Source organism: Thermobia domestica, chromosome 16 (assembly GCF_964235325.1).
Source record: "Thermobia domestica chromosome 16, izTheDome1.hap1.1, whole genome shotgun sequence".
Lineage (NCBI taxonomy): Eukaryota > Metazoa > Arthropoda > Insecta > Zygentoma > Lepismatidae > Thermobia > Thermobia domestica.
The window spans coordinates 155,595,158-155,621,798 of record NC_137469.1 but is presented as its reverse complement, the minus strand read 5'-3'; the positions used below and the strand labels follow the sequence as shown (position 1 = coordinate 155,621,798).

The 26,641-nt window shown below is 32.7% G+C and overlaps 1 protein-coding gene across 3 annotated transcripts in view; it reads left to right on the top strand.

Annotated features, from left to right (window-relative positions):
* Window positions 1-26,641, top strand: part of Nox (NADPH oxidase) — a 613,528-nt gene that overhangs the window by 562,942 nt on the left and 23,945 nt on the right. For all 3 annotated transcript variants that reach the window (XM_081743205.1, XM_081743206.1, XM_081743208.1), the window contains 5 exons: window positions 2,262-2,583; window positions 8,968-9,139; window positions 19,357-19,556; window positions 22,696-22,852; window positions 25,387-25,693. In XM_081743205.1, coding sequence (XP_081599331.1) covers window positions 2,262-2,583; window positions 8,968-9,139; window positions 19,357-19,556; window positions 22,696-22,852; window positions 25,387-25,693 — 1,158 coding nt within the window. The remainder of the gene's footprint in view (window positions 1-2,261; window positions 2,584-8,967; window positions 9,140-19,356; window positions 19,557-22,695; window positions 22,853-25,386; window positions 25,694-26,641) is intronic.

Here is a 26,641-nt window from a genome sequence, read left to right as displayed (position 1 = left end):
AAAATCCAAGTCAATAACCGGGAAAATACAATAGGCCCTACAGTGCGAAAGTAGAAAGTCACTGACAAGTTTACAATATAGTATTGGTTTTGTTTACAGCCCTTTCTTTTAGTGATTTTAAAAGTTTTATTGTATTTTTTGTACAATAAAACATAGTTTTCATTTTGAAAGATTTCTTTACTGTATAACTCTCAGGTTTTGAAGAGGATAATAAAATGGTAATATGCTTAAAAAGAACATGCTACCTTCTATTGTTAGCAATCAATGTTTTGAGATATAATACCGGCTGCACAAACCTTCTGTTTTCAAGTGACAAATTAAGTCTCTACAAAAGCACATCTTAAGAAATATGTCGTGTTTGATACCATGTATGTTATAAGCAGTATATTTTAATAATTTATTTTAAACTTTCTCTATTTGATGTTTTTGACACTGATAAGAATTTCGAGTTATAAATGCTTATTTCAGTTTCAATCGTACAAAGGCATTATTTAATGATTAGGACAACCCAAAAGCACACAAAAAGCATAAAAACATAAGAGCAATTTACACATATGGTTCGTACCTTGAATATGGTTTTGGGTGTCTAACGGTCCAGAAGAAACTAATTTTAAAAGCATAATAAAGCATAATTTTAGAAAATAAAGCATAAAGCATAATTTAAAATATATAGCACAATTCTTGAAAAATTCTGTTTAACTGCAAGTTTAACATACTGTATTAATATTTTTTAAAACCAATATTTATAATGCAATATTATTGAGAATATAACAATGCAACAATGAAAAGATTATTTCTATTTCTGTAAACTTTTCGCATTAACGCTTTCATGTGGAGAAAAGGAAAAAAAAAGAAGAAGAAGAAAACTTTTCGCCAACTGTATTATGTGTATCTCTTCAACTTAAACACTTTCTGTACTTTTTGGTGACATCTTTTACTTTCCCTTTCTGTAAATATGCATCTCTAAAGCACACACACAAGTGATAAGAAAGAAAAAAAAACCTTGAAGCATATCTCTTTACAGTGCAATAAGTAGAAAGTTCATTAAATATGAAAGAAACTGGTTACATAAAATATTAATAAATAGGTCAAAATATTTAGAATATTTAATGTATAGTAAATATTACACATTATATAGGATTAATGTAAAACAATGATTGAAATTAACAATAAAGCATAATTTGGAAAAAATAAAGCATAATTAAACAAAAAATAAAGCATAATGTAGGTTGCTGTATTAATGATGAGTGGCCCAAAAGTAGGTATACAGTCCTGTATGTTTTATATATGTAGGTCTGTATACCTACTTTTGGGCCACTCTGTATATAGTTCTTTTTCTTTCATTTTAAAAATAATGATTAGTAGCTTCTTCTTAACTAACTTACTTCTTAGTTACTTCTAAATATTTGCTTTTTAATAAAACCCATCGTTTTAAAAGCTTCGTTAGTTATTATATTTATATGATGCTTTATATATATGTATACTGTAAAATAGTAGAAGTTCCCCATTGCCCTCATCTCCTCAAGATGGAATTTCAATATTGTTGCAAATAAATGAGCCATTCGTAATTTGTATGGCAAACAGCAATTATAATCTACTTATGTAGGTTTTGTACGTGTAACCAGTTGCTCAAAATCTTTCGTCTCCTTGTATTTTCCATTTTTAATCCTTTTTTATTCCCCTATCCTTTAGGAAAAACTTTTCGAAATTCTTGCGAGTGAATGAAATGTTCGCATTTGATTTACCGAAAAGATCACACACACACACACCAAGTTCACTGCTTTTTGTCGAAGAAATTAACGTGCAATAATCAAAAAATTCTTCCCTTTTCTTCTATCCCAAAAAGGTGAAATTTCCAAAGTTTATGCGAGAAAATGCGTGAAGTGTCTGTATTCTGTGTGCAAATAGTCCCCATATACCAAATTTCGCATTCACGTATATCCACTGGTTTTTTAAAGTGTGTTCCTCTTTGCCTCTAGGCTCACCAAATTAAATTGCTTCCCCTTTCCTCAACTTTTCAGGCTAACATTTCCAAATTCTTGTAAAATGTTGATATAATCGTATTCTTGGATAATAAAGTGATACAGGAAAAATGGTATACAAGAGGACAGTAGGTGCTAATTTTCTATTTACATGTATTGTAAACTAAATTAACTTTCGTAATGTTTTATCAGTTAAAAAAGTAATTTTGTTCTATTAGAAGCTTAAAATAATGTACATTTATGTTGAGTTGCAATCTTATTTATCTTATTTTTCCACAGATATTCTACTGGACTCATTTGCTATATATACCATTCTGGATTCTTCTAATATTTCATGGACCAAATTTCTGGAAGTGGTTTATTGTCCCAGGTATAATATATTTAATCGAGAGAGTTGTGCGCTTTGTCAATATGAAAACAAATCGAGGAAAGACCTATATCAGTTCAGGAATTTTGTTACCATCTAGAGTTACTCATCTTGTGATTAAAAGGCCACAACACTTCGATTTCCATCCTGGAGATTATGTATTTGTTAATGTACCAGCAATTGCCAAATACGAGTGGCATCCATTTACCATCAGCAGTGCTCCTGAGCAAGAAGGTGAGTATACATCTCTCTACCATTTTTGTCATTTGCTTGTTAAAGTTACGTAATTGAGAGAAATAAGTTAGTACAAATATGTTGCGATAATTTAAAGTATGGAGCCTTCTGTTGGTGAAGTGATCAGCATTCTTGTATTTAGTACGGAACACCTGAGTTCAATTACTGTTGATAGTATATGGGTTGGATTCTATGTAAGACTGTACATCTTGTTTCAGCCATATATGTATATATATACGGAGAGTGTCTTTCAGGATTGGAAAACGACATCCATGTCTCATCTATTGTCAAAATCGATGAAAAGTAAGCCTCGTTCATGCCGTCATCATACGTCAACATTGCCTGAAAACATGCCACGCACGGAACCTTGCGGCCGTCCGTCAGCATTCGTGACACCCACCTGGAGGACATTTTTTGCATTTTCAAGACTTAATGCAGGATTGTGTCACATATCCCACTAAAATGCCAGCTTTGGAGGTGATGTATTCGACACTCATTCGGCTATCCTCCAAAACATTTTTCTCCACTTGTTCGATCATGTCGTTAGACCGGATGCTGTGAGGCCAAGATTGTCTTGGTTTGTTGCCACAGGATGTTCTGCCTTCTTTGGACTGTCACACCCATGAATGCACATTAGGCACATCCATAACGCCATCACCACACGTTTCACTCAACTGGGGATGAATTTCAAGCGGTGTTATATCACGCAAATGGAGAAAACGAATAATTACACACTGTTCTTGTAATGGAAACGTCGCCATTTTACAAATATCCTAAGTATCGAAAACAGTCATCATTCTTGCCGCTGCCGCTACACAGCAAAAAATGATGTTTTGAAATAACAGAAAGTGACTACCACCTTAGAGTGTTACTTGTGTGTTCATTCAACGCCAAGACATCGCTTTCCGAGCATATCAGAAATAACTAGTTACTACCTGGGAGAATTCGCATTGGTATTTATCGTTTAATATGAGCAAAGCTTTGCAAATTATATTTGGCATTTATGCCAAGTAACGAATAATGTTTTATGTTTTCTGTAATCGTTCAGAATGATATTGTTGTAAACCTGTGAATCATCTGACAATAGTTACATAGGCAACAGTTCTGCCATCTTATGTTCATATATGCTAAGACATAAGAATAACAAATAAAGAAAACAGATGGAAGCACAGCTATCTGTGTAACTGTTGTCAGATGATTCACAGATTTACAACAATATTATTGTGACCGATTACAGAAACCATAGAACATTATTCGTTACTTGGCATAAGTGCCAAAAATATTTTGAAAAGCTTTGCTCATATTAAACGATAAATACCAATGCAAATTCTCTCAGGTAATAACTAGTTATTAATGATATGCTCGGAAAGCGATGTCTTGGTTCTGAATTAACACACAAGTAACACGCTAAAGTGGTAGTCATTTTGTGATGTTTCAACACCTCATTTTTTACAGTGTAGATTCCTGTGTACTGGACGGTGTTACCGTCTCTGTCACGCATTGACAACGATTGTTTGCGTAGTTTAAAATTCACAGCACGTTTCTATCTGTTACCAGACCTGAGAAGAAATATCCTAAAATATTGTTAGCATTTAAAGGAAAAAAATAATTGTCCAAAGAAGAGTCGTATACGGATCGATAGACCTCATTTAGCTGAACAAAGTGATATGGATGAGTATAAATCTTCATGCGTAGTTTCTGAGAAAATCGAGAAATGCTTTCGTTTTGTAACCTAAAAATTGATTCTGTGCAATAACCAGGCCACTCACTACCATGAAACTGATACTAAAATATACACTAATCATTCAATTAGAAAGTTAAAACAGAAAAAAGCATAATGTTTGGATTGTTTTACTTGAACTATGGAGACAAAATAATTGTAGTGTATGGAAACTTTTCAATTTGTAGGAACAACGCCGTGCCAAAATTGTGGAATACTCATGATCTTTGGTCTGTGTAGCGAAAGTAGCTGATGATTTACTTTAATCTTTTTTTTAAGGCTTAACAATAAAAAAGTAGTCAGTAAAACGAGTGATTGATAAAATTGATATTTTACTGAAGATTATCAAAGGTGAACTAATCAGGAAGATGAGCCAAGTGATGTCCTTAGTAAGGATGTAGGAAAATATACGGGAGTGTCATCAGCAATTAATTTACCTAAAAAGGAACGGAAAAAAAGAAAGGGAAAGTCAAGGGCATATCAAGAGGACATGTGGGTCCTTAAAGGAAGAAATTTGTTTGCAGACGGAACATTAGAAGATACTCAAAATAAACAGCAGCTCAGAAGGCCGAACATAAACCCCAAGAATGTTATAGTGAATAGTCCATGATGAGTAATTTGGATTGAGAGTTTTGGTGAATAGTCTTTGTATACGTTGAAGGGTTACATGACTGAATGTGAACATTGAAATGAGTGAAAGCAATTATATTTTTCATGCATGTTTATTTAATGTTTAATATTGTTTGAAAAATTCAATATTACAATGTACATCATGTAACTGTTTTGAACATTAAATATTAGTCTAGGTAATACATAGTGTTTTAAAATAAAGGCACTAACCCTTATATTTTAACCTTCCGGGATGGATACTGATCTAGAAAGCACACAAATGACTCTTTTTCTGCTGTAATTTACAGATATGAAAACAAATATGGCTCTGTTCTTTACCTATTTTATAATGCAATCCTCAACCCTCCTTGATTTACTATTACACTGGGACCAACTTATTCGCCCCGTTTGTGCGTAGCATACTGTGACATTAAAATTGCCGAATTGTGGTATACTTTAGCAAAGCGCCCGTTTTCACGTAGCATTTTACTAAGTGTCGACGTAGCTTTCGTTACATTAAAATATACTGTAATGTAAAATATAACAACATATATGAAACATGCACGTGTCAATAAATATACGGTATGTTGCCTAGATCAGACACAGTAATAAATATTGTCATATATGGAAGTTCCCTTTGTTGTAAAAGACTACAGAACTCGATCCAGAAGGTTGAAGGAACAACAGAAAGTGCAAATTAATGTGTAATTTTTACTTGTTTGAAATCTTTAATTCGAAAGCCAGCATGCTTTCGCACACATTCTTAAATTGATAGTTGATAATACAATTTCAGTTGAGGATTGTTATGGTGCTTATTTTAAATACTTTATTATTATTATTATTATTATTATTATTATTATTAATAATAATAATAATAATAATAATAATAATTCCACCACTTTAGTCTTACATTTCTAGTTCTTTCTGATGATACCACATGAATCTGGACAAAGTACTAGAAATATATTTATTTTGTTGATACTTCTCTACCCTTGAGAACTTTAAAAGACAGTCTTAGTCTCTGATTTAGTATTTTTGCAGCAAGTAATTAACTTTCCTAGTAACTTTAGCAATATTCAAATAAATTAGTATTGCCCTGCAAAATTTATAATGTCCTTTAAAAATATACGTAATGGTATCATCAATTTCCCACTTAAATTTACAGTATAGACTTTTATAAAGGTCAATATCACATCCTCTTTAAAATGTGAGTTTTTCATTCATTGCCTTCCTTTAAGGTCTTTCCTAGGAAATAAAATATTTCTCTGGTAAGTAAACAATTCGCAATTAAGTAAAACCTTATATTAATATCACGAGATTAGAGTACGAAATATTTATATTGGGGTTTGAAATACATTTATTTCCACAAGCTCATATTAGTAAGATATTTTTGCAAAATATAGTTATATATGCGGATATGACTGACAGTAAGTATTTTGATCAGGGTTCATACGTTTATCTTGTATTTTGTAAAATACATTACAATAACTTTACAAACTGGTGTTATAAGTATATAAAGACCACAGGAACCCTAGATAAACAATGATTATTTGAACACTGATGTGCGGATTTTAAGGTTTCATCATATTATTGCAAAGTGTAATATAATTGTAGAAAGATCGCGGACTTGCACTTTAGTGTTTTGGGCTGAGAAATCAGTTATTTCTGTTTCAATATTTTTGTAAAGTATTAATATAAAATTTAAAATTAGCAAAAGGCTTTATTTTCTCTATTTATGGGAGTAGTAGCTAATGCTGTAGGACCCAATTATTTGAACAGTTTACTGAAGCATAAAGATTGTTATGGTTGAAGGTAGACCATCGAATGCGGACGTTTCCATGATCTCTATAGTGGTTTATAATAATTGAAACTACTTCAGAAATGCGGTACCTAAAGTCGCTAGATGATAAATGTATAATCTGATGTATTTGATTCGTAGCTAATAGCTCAACCAAAAAGAACTGTGGTGTATGGAAATATTAGACTTCGGAAAAGGATTCATCAAGACATTTGACTGTTGTTTGAATTTCAATTTGACTTTAGCACATAAGGTTTTAAATTTATCTAATATATTCCTCAAGCGTGGCAGAAACTATTAATAATTCGGAAAAAGAATTATTGGGTTCCTTAACATAATTGTTACAGTCAATGGCTTTTCGTTTATTGGCAGAAGGTTCCAATCAAAGTATAGGAAGAAAAATATAGTTTAATTTTTACACATCCCTTTAATCCGACGACTCTTGGTTCTGCAGAATGAGCTACTTTAACTATTTCAGAAAGTATTGTAAAAAGATGTCTTTACAAAACGAAAACAAACTATTTTTCAGAAAATGTTATTCGAAATAAATTGTACGCCTTCAAAAATTTCCAGTGAATCACCAGCTAAAATGTCTTTTCATTCGTATGCCGAGGTTAGCAGTGTTTAACACAATATGAATAAATAATAAGTTTGACAAGTTAAAAATGTTCAGAACAAGATGTTTTGGCAAGAAACCGTGGTAGCCTATTAAACAAACTTATTTAAGGGTTTATGATCAGAAAACTTTATACTTATCTGTTTGAAGTTTTGATGCAAAAGTAGTTAATAAGTTTTAGTATCAACGTAAGGTAGTATCCGAATAAGGATTAAGTAATAGATATGCCAGAAGTTTGCCAGAGAAGAGAGATTACTTTCCATAATGGCTCGAGTTTAAGAAGATCAGATAGTCACGTTAAAACAAGTAAGACTATGTATGCTTCTCGTACTAAGGTGGTGAAGGTTTAGAGAGAGAAAGTGTGAAGAATCAATAGATTGGTTGGTGATGGGACTACATCAAACGAGACTCGAGATACGTTTGTTGTTGGTGTAGAACCAAGTGAACGGTAATAATATGACAAAAATCCACCAAATAGGTGAGGATATTCTATTGGAAGAAAATATATTATGAAGAATATAAGTAATTATAGTCTGGTAAATTTTGGTCGAAATAATGCGAAATAATCTGAAAATTTTGGTGAAAATAGAATTTTATTAAGTAAATTCAGAAATATAGAAATGAAGCAAGAAAAATAGATGAATTTGAAGTTAATATGAAAGGTAAAAGAAAAGAAATTTAGAAAAGAATCACGTAAGATATAAATATATTAATTGATTGATATTCTTTATTCATTCATTATAATTTGTTACACTTTTTATCTCTTCGAAAATATAGTTTATTACATGGAACAAACTATTATAACGAGTTAGGAAAGAGAAAATAATAAACTGATCGAATTCGGAAGAAAGAGTTGAAGATGTTTTTTAAGCTTAGCCCAAGCTGCATGACTTTCATCGCTCATTACTCTATGTATACTTGCATACTAGTGCCTTCAACCGACAATTATGTCAAATAATTAAGGGATGCAAATCGTTGTTGAAATAATTGTGTTTTATCTGGATTATCTGTGATAAGAGATTTGACGTGATCGTAGTTTAGTCAATGAAACCTATAATTTAATGTGAGCGACTTAACCTGGTGAACAAAACTACAGAATACAGAAGTGCTCGAAACAATTCAGGAAAACTTAAAAATGCAATACACGAAGTAGGTGTTTCACTTATTAAGTTAATAATTTGATGTAAGTTAGCTGTGACTAAGTGATTTGTTTCCATAGGAGTGTTGGTATAATATTCTGATATGTATTACTTCTACTGCCTTCTTTACTTGTGTCTTATGTAGCAGTAGTATTATTTTTAGTAGTTTCTTTCAAAATTTTCTTGTCACTTATCATTTGTAAGAGTCGTTTCATTCTAGACAAAATAATTTCTGTTAAAAGAAGAAACATTTATCTAGCTTAATCTCTCTCTCTCTCTCTCTCTCTCTATATATATATATATATATATATATATATATATATATATATATATAAAGATGATTTTCTGTTATTGTAATTATTAGAAAAACTAACTTAATTGTAGTTGCTTCCCATTTAAATTGCTCTAACTGTAGGTATTAAGAGAAATATATACAACTTTCTTTTCGAACTAGGATTTTCAAGTGTATTTTTATCTGTATGCATATGTTCTGTTTCTGCAGAATCCATTTGGTTACATATCCGAACAGTAGGAGAATGGACCAACCGCCTGTACGATTACTTTGAAAAGGAACAGCTAAAACTTCAGAATGCAGAGGATCCAAACTTAGATCCCATTTCTAAACGAATACAAAACGGAAATGTTGAAGGTGGCAAACTTAGAAGAATACAAGCGTAAGTGATGTATGCATTTCATAAGCTGTGAGGCACAAGTCATTTCAAGATAACTTATATAAGGAGGTTTATTTTGTAATTCAGTTAGTAGTACTAAAAGATGTCGTAATTTTTGTTTGCATGTTCCTTCGAACTCAATTCAATGAAACTTGACTACAAGCAGAGTAGGGAGAGCATTGCATTTGGAAACGACCAGATCTATTACAATTTAAAAAGCTAAGAACCTTTTGAAATTATCTAACACAACTTTTATGGTTTTCTTTCCTTTTCGTAAATCCATATCATCCCGTCCTTTTGGTTTTCTGTTTTTCTCAGCTTTCAAATAGAGAAGGATATAGTAATTACTTAACAGTAAGAAAGGTTTTTACTGCTAATAAGTCTTGTTGACATTATTAATCTTTTATAACTATTTAACTGGTTATAAATTAAATAGTAATACTGTTAATACTTTTAATAATTATGGCTATTACTAATCTTAACATCAGGCAAACAAAAATAAAAGTATTAAAATAGATTTTAAATATTTCTTTACGCCTTATTTCAAAATTATTATATAAATATTTTGCCTTCCTCCCCAGATTAACAACAGCAATGGGATGTCGAATATTATATGAATAGTAAGATTAATGCGCAGTACATTTTGCTCGCAAAAAATACGTGCGAGGTGTTTGTTTGAAATGTTGAGGGAGAGGGGGGAGTAAAAATCTTCGGGCACACGAAAACGCTAGGAGGTCAGTATAAAGCAAGATTTTAGAAGGATGAGTAACAACAATTCTGAACGAGTTGATTTTGCAAGAAGAGAGTACAATGACATTTTTCTGCGGTAATAAACCTTGAGATAAAATTTGTTAGTTCATTAGTAATCAATAAGATTTCTTAAAAGAATAATAATCAAAGATCGATTAACAACTTTGGTGCCTTAGCATGCATAATTTTTTAGTTTTCATACTATTAAAATAGATAAATAGCTAAATATATTCTTTGGTTCGTGTGAATTATATAAAGAACAATTTGTAATAGAAGCAATCTCGTGGCTCTAGTATGTGTCTGAATTCTCATTAAATACCGAGAAAGAAAAAGGAAGCTTTCTGTAAGGTAATCACAATTATGAAACATTTGCAACTGAAAATGAAACTCAAAATTGATTACTTAAATTCATAGAAATTTGCTTATAAGGTGAATATTGGACTATTATGATCATGATCCATTTTTCGGTTCGAGGAACTCAGAAAAAGTCTGGGGGAAACCAAATTTTTATATAATAATTTTGAAATAAGAAATAAAGAAGAAACATTTTAAATCTAATAAAATAGATTAAAATCTAATAAAAAGTAATAAAATATCTTTTATTTTTGTTTTCCTGATTTTGAAGTATACCCCTATATAACAGCTATTAGCAACTTCATTAACAGCTGCATTAACTTCACTAAAAATAAATAAATAAACTCCTTCAAAGTTTCTTTTGTTTAAATAGAATGTAAAGATTAACCTTCAACAAACCAATGTTGGTGCGGAGATCAGACAAGGGATACATTTTCACTGTCATTCACAAAAATGATCACAGAAAGCAAATTTTGAAAGTACCAAGTACGAGTAGTCATAACACAGTACCAAAAACAAATAGAAAAGTTAATGAGCATAGATGAATCTTAGTTTAAAGAAGAAAAAAAGTTGAGAAAATCTTACACATAGACACACTTTTACTTTTTATGGTATATAGATTACACAAAATATACATAAATTGAAATCCGTTCAAACATATTATTCCAAAAAATAACCATCAAATTTATTTTTAACAAAATACATTACTAATAATGAGAAATTCAAATACACTATTGGCAATAATTATTCACCCAAAACAAAAATTTGGTCTTTGATCCATGTAAACGAACTAAAAATAGTGTCTATAAATTCTATGGGTGTATACAGATCCACATATTTAAACTTAGCTATCGTCGACACTCAAAGTTTACTAAAAGTTAAAGTTTTCCAACTTGGAAATTATTGAAATTACACAACTTTCGAAAATTTGTTTTAACAAAAGAGACACTGACCAAAGCTTAAAACCCACTTTATTTTAAATTATAATTTGTAACTGTTTCGGATATCTAGCATATCCTTCTTCAGACACTATCGAAATTAATGAAAATACAGACATATATATATATATATATATATATATATATATATATATATATATATATATATATATATATATATATATATATATATATATATATATATATATAAATGTTGTTATAACAAAGTTTAAATTCTTTAACCGTCATATATATAGTCATTGTTATAAAAAAAATTTTAAATTCTTTTAACAGACATATATATCGGGTGTTGCAAAATAAGTGTTACAACTCTTGAGAGGTGACTCCTGCCACTGAGACAAGAAAAAAAGTTCTCTTGAACTTTCGGCTATCGGACATAGTTTCGGATCTACAAGATGCCGAAAGCGTGGGAAAATGACTTTCGGACACCAATAGTTCGGAAACTATCCAACGTAAAGAGGGCGGGTAAAAACTTCACTGAAGAAGTCATACCTGCTGTATTGAATTTTGCATGTTTCGCAATCCTAACATACACGCGCAAGGGATTCCCCAAAGGAACGTAGGGAGTCCCGGATAATCTGCCAAATGAAAATTGGTCTAAATGGATACGAATTGATAGGGTTTCTACCAGGTAACAATAATTCGTTTGTATTAAGTCGATATCTGGAACAAATACAAAGTGGCGGACACCTTCATGGCTGTTGTGTGTGGTTGCATAACCTCCAGGTACGGATGCTGGCCAACAGTGACGTTCTGAGTATTAAGTGTAGCGAATTTGTACTCAAATGCTCTACGAATATATCTGGAATGTCGGTAGAGCACAACAAATGAAACAGGGTAATTCACATGCCTGAAAACACGTAACGAAAAATGCGCAGAAAAAATCACTCATACTAAGAAAACGTGAGTTCAAATCGTCGGAATTGTAAGGAATAGCATTAAGAAAATGAAAGCCATTGCCAATTCACCAATAATATTCCATCAAACCGATGCAATATGGTGTGCACGGTTGCATACCAATAAGGATGCAACAACTGAGGCCAAGTTGAAATTGTGCAAGGCAGGGGCGTCATTTAGGGAGGGCAGGAGGGGGCAATTGCCCCCCCTAAGGGTTTGAGAAATGCATATACCTTAGTCGATGCCTACTTATATACTAGTACAAAACGTGAAACTCTTATGTCGGTGGTGCCTTTGCCCCCTCCAAGCAAAGTCTGAAATGACACCCCTGTGCAAGGGGACTAACAAAGAAACTCTAAACTAAAGAAGTGTCACTAGTGGGATCGCATGATCGATATTGAAATGTGGCTAATGTGTGTGTTGATATCAACATGTAGCTAATGAACAAATGTCAACATGTCCCACTACTGCTGGAACACCATCTCACGTGCGAAAACTAGGAAAATAATGTTGTACGTTTTGCTATTACATCTGGTACTTTTCGGTAGAATGTAACTTGAACACGATTGTATCAATGTCCCTCTTTGTTTGTGACATTGTCCCACAGTCGACACATATGAAAAGAAATCTCTTAACCCATGGTTCGAATTCTGATATAGCGTGAACATAACAAACTTGTATCATGTCCCACGTCTTCTGGGACATATGACGTACTCGAAATATAGGAAAATACCTCCAGAAATTCGTATCTTACACACAGTGCACATGCCAAGACAAATATGAAAATGAGCCAATTTGGCACATGTAACACTACAGCTGGACCTGGAACACCATACACATGGAAAATAAAACGACATGAGAAATAGGAAGAAACGTCTTAAAACTCTGATTGTTTACAACTGTGCACTAGGAGTAACAAAATGAACCACACAAGCATGTCGGAAGCGCTTGCCAAACAAACTGGGTACTCCTCAAAGAAATGAATATAGAAAAAGTGAGGCTCTTTCGAGCCTCAGGGCTAGAGCGTTCGCTTTCGTTCGCGAGGTCGCAGTTCCCAATTCTACTGGGAGCCCACGGCCTCAGATTCCAGACCCGAGTAGACATTTGTCCATTAGCTACATGTCGATATCAACACACACATTGGCCATATTTCAATATCGATCATGCGATCCCACTAGTGACATTACTTTAGTTTACCCAGTTTCTTATTGAGTCCCCTTGCACAATTTCAACATGGTCTCAGTTGTTGCATCCTTATTGGTATGCAACCTTGCACATCATATTGCATCGGATTGATGGAATAATATTGGTGAATTGGCAATGGCTTTCATGTTCTTGATGCTATTCCTTACAATTCCGACGATTTGAACTCACGTTTTCTTAGTATGAGTGATTTCTTCTGCGCATTTTTCGTTACGTGTTTTCAGGCATGTGAATTACCCTGTTTCATTTGTTGTGCTCTACCGACATTCCAGATATATTCGTAGAGCATTTGAGTACAAATTCGCTACACTTAATACTCAGAACGTCGCTGTTGGCCAGCATCCATACCTGGTGATTATGCAACCACACACAACAGCCATGAAGGTGTCCGCCACTTTGTATTTGTTCCAGATATCGACTTAATACAAACGAATTATTGTTACCTGGTAGAAACCCTATCAATTCGTATCCATTTAGACCAATTTTCATTTGGCAGATTATCCGGGACTCCCTACGTTCCTTTGGGGAATCCCTTGCGCGTGTATGGTAGGATTGTGAAACATGCAAAATTCAATACAGCAGGTATGACTTTTTCAGTGAAATTTTTACCCGCCCTCTATACGTTGGATAGTTTCCGAACTATTGGCGTCCGATAGTCATTTTCCCACGCTTTCGGCATCTTGTAGATCCGAAACTATGTCCGATAGCCGAAAGTTCAAGAGAACTTTTTTTCTTGTCTCAGTGGCAGGAGTCACCTCTCAAGAGTTGTAACACTTATTTTGCTACACCCGATATATATTTATATATATAGTCATTGTACTTTTTTATTTTTATTTATTTTTTCTTCTTTTTTTTTATTTACTGAGACCTTCAGCCAATTTTATAAGTCTTCGTGTTCACTTTCCAATTATTCACGTTCCTTCATTTTTGGTTCTTATAAGGGCCTTTTTTTAAATTTTTCTTTTTCTCTATGCTATTCAAACTTCCTTGCCATAATTGATTAATTGGTAAGCCCCCTGTCCAGTTCATCAGTTTATCTCTTCCTACCTTCTTTATCCAATCCGCTTCTTTCCACCTCCTTATTATCATTCTTTTCTCCATCTCCAATACTTCCGTCTTATCCCAATTAATTCCGTGATTCGTCTCCTTAACATGTTTGTATATGGCATTGGTATCTTTCTTCCTCCTAACATCATCTTCATGTTGTTTTATCCAAACATGTTAAACTATTAATTTGTTAAACTATTTAAATTTAAGTTTATGTAGAAAAGGTTAATTAGTTGATGTATTTACGAAGAAAACTGCTTTACATTCTTGAAAGTATATTTTATCAATTCAAAATATCAAATATATATAGTATTATATAGACTTATATAGACAAATATATATAGACCTTAAGAATAGTATTAATTTCGTTTTTTACCTTTCCATTGTAAAACACTGGTATGAAATAATAAATTATATATATATATATATATAATTTATTATTTCATACCAATGTTTTTCAATGGAAATGTAAAAAACGAAATTAATACTATTCTTAAGGTTAGTCACACAAAGAACATGATTTTGGTACGTTAAAAAAATGCATTCAGCAGTCCAAAAACCATCTAAATTTGAGTCTAAGGCATTGAGTACTCAGAGAGATCTTTAGATTTCTACTCCTTTATGTCCGTGAACAATCAAATAGGCTAAAGAAAATACCACAAAAATTCTGAAACAGCGTTTCTAACCACGCAGAGACAGGCTGCAGTGATATTCATATCGTATCCTACTTAAACCAAATGCTTTACATTACACTTACTATTGTTCTTTAACCAGAAGTAGACGAATCAAATTGCAAACAATGAAAGAAAAGGCCATGACATCTGCACTCAAAAGTAAAGGAGAAAAAGAAAGGAAAATAAAGGAGATGACAAATCTCTAAAACCTTTGTTATCAAATCGCCATTATGAACATATTTTATATCAGTAATCCACCTTAGGTTTATTCTTCTTAGAGGAAAGGAAACATCGATACCGACTTCAATGCAAGTGAAGATTGCAAACATATATAGCTGAGTTTTTACGACAACAATAGGAATATACCCAGAATGTACGCTAAGTACATAAAGAAAAAGTAGAAATAACTAGGTAAGACATGTTCACTTTAGGAAACGTGCCTTACCTAGTTATTTCTACTTTTTCTTTATGTACTTAGCGTACACTCTGGGTATATTCCTATTGTTGTCGTAAAAACTCAGCTATATATGTTGCGGCTGAATACTTGTTTAATAGCATCCAATCACTTCAGTCTCATAATATTGAATACAATGAAGAAGACTGGTGAAACAAACATCCAGAACTGTTAAAAATCACCAAACTTACTCGCAGTCAATGTGTTGAAAATGTACACACTGACAATCTTCTGTTTCCATAGGCAGATATATAATGAAGTTTTGACATCACGTGAAAATAACGGGTTAAAATATTTTATGTTCATGAATTAAAATTCTTTACTTAATTTGTGTACAGTTATGTGAAGTAATGAATTATAAGTAACTTTAGTTTAAAACAGTTGGCACTACGTAATATAATTCTAAATAAAACAGAATTAGTGGAATTTAAAGGAACGTATGTTTGGTTCTTGGCAGTTCTTTTAAGATAAGCACAAAACTTCTTAAACATAAAACAAAACGTAACTTCTTAAACATGTAATTACGTTATGAAATGTAATTACGACGTTATCATCTTCAATAATTTCTTTCTTTAACTCATATTTATAGGAACACGCTGTAAATAGATTAACGAAATCATTGCTCACTGTCAACAAAAATTTTAATTTACCGCAAAAAAAAAAAAAAAAAAAAAAAAAAAAAAAAAAAAAAAATCACATGAAACATTTCTTTCACCTCCCACTACTGGATCCCAGGCTGTTTCGACTCATCGCAAGGTGCATATTTGGACCGGATCGCCTTGACCTTCCCTGGGAATGTATGTTTGGTCCTTGGCAATTCTTTTGGATGTTGGACCTCAGACAGTAGTAGCCATAATTTTTGACAGATCTGTTTCGACAATGGCAAAAATTGAGAATTTGTTTCATGTAAACCGAAACAAGAGTGTCTTCATCCATATGAAAAGTCAAACTTTTGAAGCTCTTTGAGTGTAACAATTTTGTAGCATCTTGATTTTTTTTCAGTTTTAGGTTAGCCGTCCGAGAGGTATTGACTCATTGCTAAATTTTGACTCTCTTTGGTTTTGGATTATTTATGTTTGTTATGACATTGTTATCCCATCTTGATCTTTTATATTTCTTGGAAGACTCAAATTGAAATGTCTTGCTCTGCTCCCGAGTTCCTAATTTAACAACTTTCTAGTACTTTGATAACACTGTCCCATCTCTATTTTTCATTTCTTCATGTGTGTGTTTCCGCACTCCGTTCTGTTCTCTTGGATCACTCATTGTGGGTGTGAACCTTTTGATGTTTCTGATATGTGTTCCTAATTATTGATAGAGGTGTATCAGAAGTTCTTATTTTTACTATTTTCGGGTGTTATATTGTAATTTTTTGATGTATTTGCACTAAAAAAATCTAATATCAAAAATGAATAATTGAAATTGTGATTTGATGTGAATTTGGACTTCACTATAAAAATTTTCTTAACAATAATTGCAACATTTTCGTCAGCAAAATTCTAATTTTTCTTTGCAATTATATATATAATATAAAATATCAGCCTAAAAAATGTTGATCCTTTTGCGAACTGTCCCAAATTGCAGGGTATACGTGTCAGTGTGTCAGGCCTAACGTTAAGCTGACATTTGGAACTAGATATGCAAAAAGTGTTTGAATTTTTACGTAAGGTATTGAGCCGTGAAAATGAGTGAACTTCTCACAAAACTGTGCTACATTTTATAATTTTATTTCGATAAAGGCCTATGGAAAAAGTGCTGTTTATGAGCACAATAGGTTATCAATAACAAGAGCAAAAAGATGATTCAATCTCTCTCATTCTGAATATTTCGATGTTCAAGATGCTCCTCGCAGTGGACAACTAATCATAGCAAAAGTGATAATATGCTGGAAAATGTAGAGCAAGACCAGTCTCCAAGTGGTCATAACATCGTCAATGATCTAAACATCCATCAACAGTGTTAAATCATTTTTAGACGTCTGGCTTCAGAAAAGAATCTTGACGTTTGGGTGCCGTATGGTCTGTCTGAAAAACATTTACTCCATCAGATTCCTGTTTGTGAATCTCTAATGAAACGTAACGAACTCGAGCGATTTCTGAAGCCGTTATACACGAGTGATGGAAAGTGGATAACATACGACAACGTTGGGCGAAAAACACTGTGGTCGTGATTTGATTTGATTTTCAGTTTAGTGTTCTTTTCAGCAGCGAGGCTATATAAGGCATAGACCTACAGCTTAACGTGGAATCCGAACCACTAGAGCTCCCTCCAATAATTGAACTCAAGTCTTCCATGCCAAAGGTGCGTACGCTAACAGCTTAGCCACGAGGGAGTTCGCGTAGTCGAAGAGAATAGAAGCTTCACAGTCTTTGACAAAGCTCACACTGACGCCCAGAAAGGTTATGCTGTACTTTTGATGGGATTGAAATGACATCATGGATCATAAGCCACTGCCACCGGGCAGAACGATAGACTCGACCTGTACTGTCGACAGCTAGCACGAGTGAACCTAGCAATTCAAACGAAACGATCTGAATTGGTTAACAGAAGGTGTGTCGTGTAGCACACTGACAACACCAGACCGTATATGTCTTTAACGACTCATCAGAAATTGAGAGAAGTTGAGTGGGAGATTTTCATGCATCCAACATTTAACCTGAACCTTCTGCCACCAGACTGTTATTTGTTCTGGTCTCTGCGCAATTCCCTGAATGGTGTTAAGTTAGTTTCAAAAGAACTATATGTCACAATATTTTTTATACCAGAAGTTCTATACGGGATTATGGTGTTGCCGGAAAATACCAGATCATCTAACAAAATGGTGCATATGTTTATATATATATCTATAATGTTATTTTTTGAGCTCAAAGCTCAATACCTTTCAGATAACTTGATAGTCGATTTCTATAAATATTTTACGTTGATGTGCATTATAAAATGAAAAAAAAAAAAAAAACTATATTGAATGTATTCATGAAAGAAGGAAATAACTGATTTAAACTTATTTTTACACAAGAAATCCTTTGTAGGTGAAATTCAATAACATACATAGAATGAAAAAGTGATTGACCGGACCGGGACTCGAACTCGGAATCTCCGGCATACTGTGCCGATGCGTTAATCACTACGCCATCCAGCCGCCTCCCGGAAAGCCAAACACCCTGTCACTCCTGCAGTCGGTGATCTCTATTCAGACCACATGCCTTGTACCACAGCCTAGCTGCTGTGCTTGGACAATCCATTGTCCTCATATTGAGAACATCTTTTGACGGTTGTTAATTTCACATATTAATGCCATATTGGATGTATTCATTAATGCTATATTGAATGTCCTTGTATGCTATATTGAATGTATTTGTTCTCAGGCTAACAACTAGACGTATTGCACATTACTCAACGTTTCGAGAACTGATAACATTGTTTTCATGATCAGGGTACAGTATACTGATGCATCTTGTACACTTATGCATCAAGATAAGGACAATGATGTCAGTTCTCGAGATATTGAACAACGTGCAGTTATCTGGCTGTTACCCTGAGAACAATTATGTTTATTACAACAGCAGGAAAACTTCAATTCTTATTTAAAACTCATATTGTTTCTATGGAAAATCTCATAAATGAAATATAAGATAAAATTACAAATTATCTTGAGTTCAAAAATAATATGAGGATCTTAACGTACAGTACATGAACTTTGTAATCTTTCTGATTTATATTTTATTATATTGTTTTATGTAAGATATTATATTGAATTCATAAATTTCGTAATATTGTGTTAAAATTATGACGTTATTAAATATATATATATATATAACATATTAAAAAATGCATAATATTTTCTGTTGTTTGTATCAAGTTTTATTAACTTCTATGTTTCAGGTCAATTCACAGGAAGTTTGTTGGAGAAAGTAAAGATCCTACAGTTCGAAAGAAGTCTGTTGGATTTAAGAATGAGGGTGCTCCATCTAAATCTGGTGTTGTGAATGAGAGCTTCGTTGGAGATGACATGAAAACCAATTCTTCTATGGGATCTATTTCTGAAAGTGATATAATAGATGAAACAGCATGTTCTTCAAACGGTATACACTTTTTAATGCATTTTATTATCAAATAGTGAATACCAGATAGGTTTGTACTATTTTTCCTAATTAAAGTAGTCTCTGTCGAGAGTATAACTACCCTTTTTACTGTTGCTCTAGCAAACCTTGTATACCAGAATGGGAAAGTCACGATGCTGTTATATGAAGACATTGATGTTAAGACAAACCTCTCTGTATAGAGTAAATTTTATATAGACATAATTGTCCAAACTGAGGGAAAGCTTTGAATATAATGGTCATTGGTAGAAAAAATCGCAGAAATACTGTATAGTATAATATACGTCCCTGTCAACAGTATTCGCAACGCGACGTGTATCTGACCTTCAATAGGGACAAGTGACGGATGATTGGAAACAAATCGAGAGGTGTTTTCCTTTTTCGAATGTCCAATACAATAATGATTCGTAATATTCTGATGATGAACAGTTTTATATAAGTTATCTCTTATAGAATTTTTTAAGAGCTCACCTGTCTTTCTGTCAATAACTTCGGAGGCCTTACAGAATATAATAGATTTTCTATATCATTATACATATGTTTCGTTCATTGCAAATATATTTTTCAAATACTGTATTCACACAATCGAAAAGTATCACAGTTTAAATTCATATGGGAAGACACTCGCAGTTGATATGTACATTTTTCACTTTAACACCGTGCTGTTCAACTTGGATGATTTTGCCTGACGATAAGGCGACTGGCTTGGTATGTTTGATGTTTTTATAGGAACATATGTCGCATGTGACGTAGTTGATCTCTCCTCTTTCAGTCGCACTAACTCATTTTTTTTTTTTTTCAAAATAATATCTAAACCATTAACTAACTCTATGTCCTATGGAAGTCGAAGGTTCAATACCACATCCATGCTCTTCATTGACTTCGTTCTTAGCCAATTGGATCCAGTTTCTACTTTGTATTCCTTCAGAATATTTCTGTGAGATCCATCTATGTCTTGTCTGTTTCTAGGTCTTCGTAATAGTTTTTTCCCGATTGGGTGACCAGTTAATATTTTTAAAGCATTCTTTTTTCTTCTATTTTGGCTACATAACCTGCTTACTTGAGTCTTCTAGATATAATGACCCTAAGGATATTTGGTGAACGGTGTAATTTATGCACTTCCTTGTTATGAAGTTTCCACTATTCTCGTCTCTCTTGGGTCCGAATATTTGCCTCAGGATCTTATTTTCAAATACTTGCATTTTTTCCCTGAAAGTAAGCTACTATATTGCACAACCATACCGTACAACAGGGATAGTTATCGTTTTATATATTTTAAAGTTAAGAAAGATTATTCGCTAATTATAAAAGATAAAAGCACAGGTAAAGCTCAGATTGCTATTGTGTGTTGCTAGAATTTGTGTCATCCGATGTGGTGGCTCAATGTTATTCCACCCCTAACCTACTTCGTTAAAAAAAAAAAAAGAAAAAGAAAAAGAAAAAAAAAGTTGAAGATTTTCAAAATAGGAGTGTTGATTTTTTGTGGGGGGTAGCAAGTGGGAAGTTTTCTGAGTATTATTATTTTGAAAAAATATTTTCTTTCTACCCAGATGATTAATATGGTAAAATCTATCTCTCAGATTAGTTTTGCTGATTCTGAGGACAAAACCCTGAGAAATTACCTGCATACAAATGTATCTAATGCTTCTCATGCAATTCAGAAAGCTGCAAATTAGAATCAGTCTTTCTGATACAATATATATTGTCAGAGTGGAAATTCGTATTTCCATTTTGTGGATACGAAAATAAGTATCGTAAATATATGTTACTCTTCTTTTCATTTCTGGGTTTCAAACATGTTTACGTAGAATTAAGCTTCTTCTAGAAGAGGCCTAGCGACATCAGTAGGAAGCACGTGGTTATGTTCTCACTTTACAACTAATATACTATGATGTCTTATGTATTTCCATCGGATTTGTTCTAAAAGTTTTATATACTCATATTTATATGAGCATATTTATTTCTCAAGCTGGTAATTAGTTAGCAATCTGGTAGCCACTCTGATATTTGCTTCTTAATAAAATTATAGCTACAAGCCTGCCGATGATATCCAGATATATTAGCTCAAAATTCAGGTCATCGTATTTTGAAAGCAGGATTGAGGCGAAGATTTATATATATATATATATATATATCACTCGTGTATATATACGAGTGATATTTTTATATAGATGTGGTAAAAGTAGAACCAACTGAATGGTTGGTATCAAAAACCAGAAAGAGCAAAGCCACACTTGCAGGTTAAACATTCTTCTTTAACTTCTATGTTACAAGCTACAGATATTCAAGTACCAGGCTCTTTGAAATAGAATCTGTTCTATTTCACTTTCGGAGTTGTATATCTGAAGATTCTGGAAATGTCTGCTTTCAGTACCTCCTCTTCGGTTACTTGTTTTGAATTATAATTTACCATCATCATCGTTTTATGATTCAGAAGGATTTGTTTGACATTAAATAGTAATTTCAAATATCAAATTATGGAAGAAATTACTCTTCTCCCCGAAGTGAGCATACTACTATTTTGTTGAGTTTTATTTAGTTATTTTATTTATTTCATTTTGTGGTACTTTAATCTCAAAGAGGCGTAGATGCTGCCGAAAACGCTACTACATTCTGATCTTCTATGTGGTACATAATTTTTATAAATTAGATTTTTAAATATCTATAGAAAATACGAGATAAGGAAGTTTGACCGACACTGAGTACTCTGAAAAGCTGCTGTTCACTCATCAATGTAAGTTTCCTTATGCGAGCGGCCCCAGTCCAATTCTCGGTGGAGGATACTCGGTCGAAAAGGTGTAACAGCTTTTTTAGGCTAGCCATCTTGAGTGAGGCTTTTCCTGGGTTTTCCTCATTTTCATCAGGCAAATGCCTAACATACAGGTTCCAGGCCGCTTCCTTTCTGTTCCTTTTTTCTTCCTTCCTTGGTTAGTGTGCTCACCGAAGGACAATATCCTTTATATTTAGCAGGCTTAAGGCCGTAGATGCCGGTAATGCCCAGAAATAGGTATAAATAAATAAATAAACCATGTATTGTGTACTGTGTGAAACTAGAATATGTGAATAATGTTTATTCTCATTCATACATTGTGCAATATGTAAAATTTCCCCTTTTATTTAGATTCAGCTGTTCTTACCGGCAATGGAACGCCTTCAAGAAAGGTGACACCGGAAAAGAAACTACCCATGTTGATGTTAACCAGAAAAACACCATTGTCCAAGTCTTTGTCAATGCCAGATATTCAAACAAGAATGAAGAAAAGGGAAAGACTTCTAGTGTAAGTTATTGAAACTTGTAGGAAAAAATAGTTGTTTATGTTTTTAAATTTGTTGATTAATACTTTTAGACATTCTTCTCTTTTAGCTTATTATTTACGAATAAATTGTTTTCTGTCTTAGTATTATAAATCAATATTTCTGTATTTTGTTACTGATCAGAAAGATAATTTGAATATCGAACTAAATACCATTTCTTTTCCTGTCGCGGAGAAAATATCTTTGTTCTTCCTTAATTTGAGAAGATCAAACGATCGAGTTGAGAAAAAGAATATTTCTGTAGAGAATAGTCTAAGTTTTGTTTTATAGAAGTAAATATTTTTCTTATATCTGCACTGCTTTGTCTGCGTGTTTGTACTTCAAGCATCTAAAAATATAATTATCAAGAAGACGACTTTGCAAAAAATATGTGTCAAATAGTAATGAACATTCAAAGACCAAAATAATCCCAAACCTACAAAATTTGATTCTCAAACCGCTAATGCTACTTATTCTTTTCTAAGGGTAAAGAAAAATTATCGTATTCCGTAATATTATTAATCTTTATTTATAGAATTCTAAATAATTTAACACAGAAATACTCCTAACTTTCATTCTGTAGTAATAAATAAAACTTATATATATAATTTTTATTTTAACAAAAGAGGCACTGACCAAAGATTAAAACTCACTTTATTTTAAATTATAATTTGTTTATTTATTTTTTCTTTTATTATTTATTTAATTTAATTTTTTTATTTTATATTTATTTATTTATTTATTTTTTAATAAATAATTAAAAAATAAACAAATTATAATTTAAAATAAAGTGAGTTTTAAGCTTTGGTCAGTGTCTCTTTTGTTAAAACAATCAATCCAAAGCCATGAATAGTCTTAATAATTTTTATATGTAAAAATGAATGTAAGTGTGTGTGTTCCAGCATAACTCTGGAACTGCTGGAGCAATTTCAATCAAACTTCGCACATATATGACTTACAATCTGGAAAAGAATATTGTGGTGGTAAATTATCCTAAGGCGGTGGGAAAGAGTGACGTAAAAATAATCTAAAACGGCCGATGTTAGTGTTGAATCCATAGTTTTCGGGATCACTGAGATGAATAGTAACACATATGATGCCATTTAAGTAAGTTCAGCCCCCATAGGTATTCGGATGAGAAGGGATGAAAAATAAAATGTCTAAAACGAACGAAATTACTGTCGATTGACAGTTTTCGAGCTGGGGATAACAGTTGACGTATTTGAAGTGGCTTTTTGGAAAATAGTTCCCACCTGAAATTGGGTATTTAACATGTCACTTTGATTAAAGGGCGTAGGATGTTTCAAAATTGCCCCAATAGAAAAAAGTGCACTGGGATCAAGTGGGCCGACTGAGAAACCCAAGCCCTTTTTGCTTCACGACCACGTCACCTTCCCGGAAAAAATGGTATTGAGAAATCCCTGCACACTTAGAGCAAAATCGGGTGATTTAGTTTTGCAGCATGGCTAGGTAGATGCCTTCCGTTATTGTTCGGTCGGTAAATATGAATACCTCATACATTTTTCTTTTGGTTTATTTCCCATCACAAACTAGTCATGGTTGTGTCCCATTCCCACTCTAACACCAAATAAGGTTTCTAAAGTGAAAAACACCTACAGTTGTGTCTGTTGACTAACCCGCAAGTGTGGAACGTGGCTGCATTATTAAACAAAATTTTCCTTTAATTCTTCAAACCTTAACAGCTTGTAGCAAATTATAATACATCGCTGCATAATAATATATCTAATGGATTTTTATCATTATACTTTCATTGAAATGTGAATCCTAAATGGGAAGGGGATTCAAACATTTTCCACAAACCTATTCTTTCTGTGCGAAGAACGAGCATTTCAGATATTAATTACTATATGTACGTGTGTGTATCCCACCTGGCCACTTCAGAATTATTTATTTATTTATTTATTTATTTATTTATTTATTATTATTATTATTATTATTATTATTATTATTATTATTATTATTATTATTATTATTATATTATTATTATTATTATTATTATTATTATTATTATTATTATTATTATTATTATTATTAATAATAATAATAATAATAATAATAATAATTTATTTTATTTATTTATTTAATTATTCATTCTTTCTTCTTGTTACTTCTTTCCTTCACTAATTGATGAAGTATCTAGCGAAGGAGTTTATTGTTTACTCGTATTTATTTATTTATTTTATTTTATTTAAAGGTTTTTCATTATTCTTTGAAATTTCATGCTCACTATCAGATCACCTTGCTTCTACACTGTAAAGTACACTATCAGCTCTTTCGCTAATAGATAGTTCTGAAGTTAGTTGACGATATTATTTAATAGAATTTATAAGTTAATTACGTTTGCTTTATGTATATTTATTACACACAACGAAGATCTCTCTACATATAATTTTGTTACTACGAACAGAAAAGGTGATACAAAAGATATACAGAAAATAAGAATGTTATCTCAGTAGGGCTTTTTATTTAGTTGTATTTATTTATGTTTATTTTTTAGTTTACGAGATTATATGAGGTCTGAATCAGAGAAGAGCTTTGATGAAGCTCAAATGAGACGTGCTCGACTACAGTCATTGGGCCTTGCTTACTTAAGTCCTCAAAATAAGAGTGTAGCGCAGAGCTTCCGCTACATGAGACACAAGCCCACCATCATTGCTTTCAAAACACCTAGCGTTGAGAGTTACGAAGCTATGTTCCACAAGAGTCCTGATAAAGCTGTTGAGGAAGGAAGGATGAACATGATTAATATAGATGCTAACCAGAAAGCTTCTCCAATAAATTACCCGATTGGCAAACCTTTAGAGGTAAGTATCTACGTATTCTATCGTGGATATTCAAGTTAACCTATAAGATAGAGTAATGTTTCCATAATAATATACATTTATTTCATATATAAATCTTTTCACATTTAAGAAGGAGCCTTTTACTTAATGTAATAGTGAATAATCTGTGAAGAATGTGAGAGTGTAATAGTGAATAGTCTGTGAAGAATGTGGAAGAGTGTAATAGGAAATAATCTGTGAAGAATGTGGAAGAGTTAAATAGTGAGTAATCTGTGGAGAATGTGGTATAGCAAATAGTCTGTGAAGAGTGTGACACTATTGTCAATAGTCTGTGATGAGTATGAGGATGGCCGGCTTTGGCGTGAGTCAAAGAGTTCGTGGGAGCAAGAATGAAGTTGGAGTATGCAAGTGGGCTTGTTAGAAGTACTGTGAAGAATATTATTTAGTAGCATGGGGATAAAATTTAATAAAGTACTTTTGAAGTTTGTGTGCATGTAGCCGTGTCCGTAAATAAAGAGTACCTTAGTTTGGAAGTAGTTATTTTAATAGTAAAAGTAATAGCAGTATAGCTTGTATAAGTTTCAGCAGTATAGCAGTGGCGACGAGGTAAAAGGATTTACAATATGGCAGGTTCCAAACTTTTTGAAGCATTTGAGGTGGAAGACCAGGAAATAAGTGATTATTTGGACAGATTTGATCAATTCTGCATAGCCATGGAGTTACCGGCCGCAAAGAAAGTGCCTACATTGATCGCGTCTATCGGTGCAAAAACATACAAACTATTGAGAGACATTTGTGAACCGGAAAAGATACAAGATCTGACCTACGCAAAAATCAAAGACAAGTTAGTGTTACACTTCCGACCAAAACTCAACACAATTTCAGAACGGTACAAATTCAGATTTATTCAACAGTCACAAGGTCAGTCCGTTACCGAATTTGTAGCCACGTTGAGACAGCAAGCAGCAT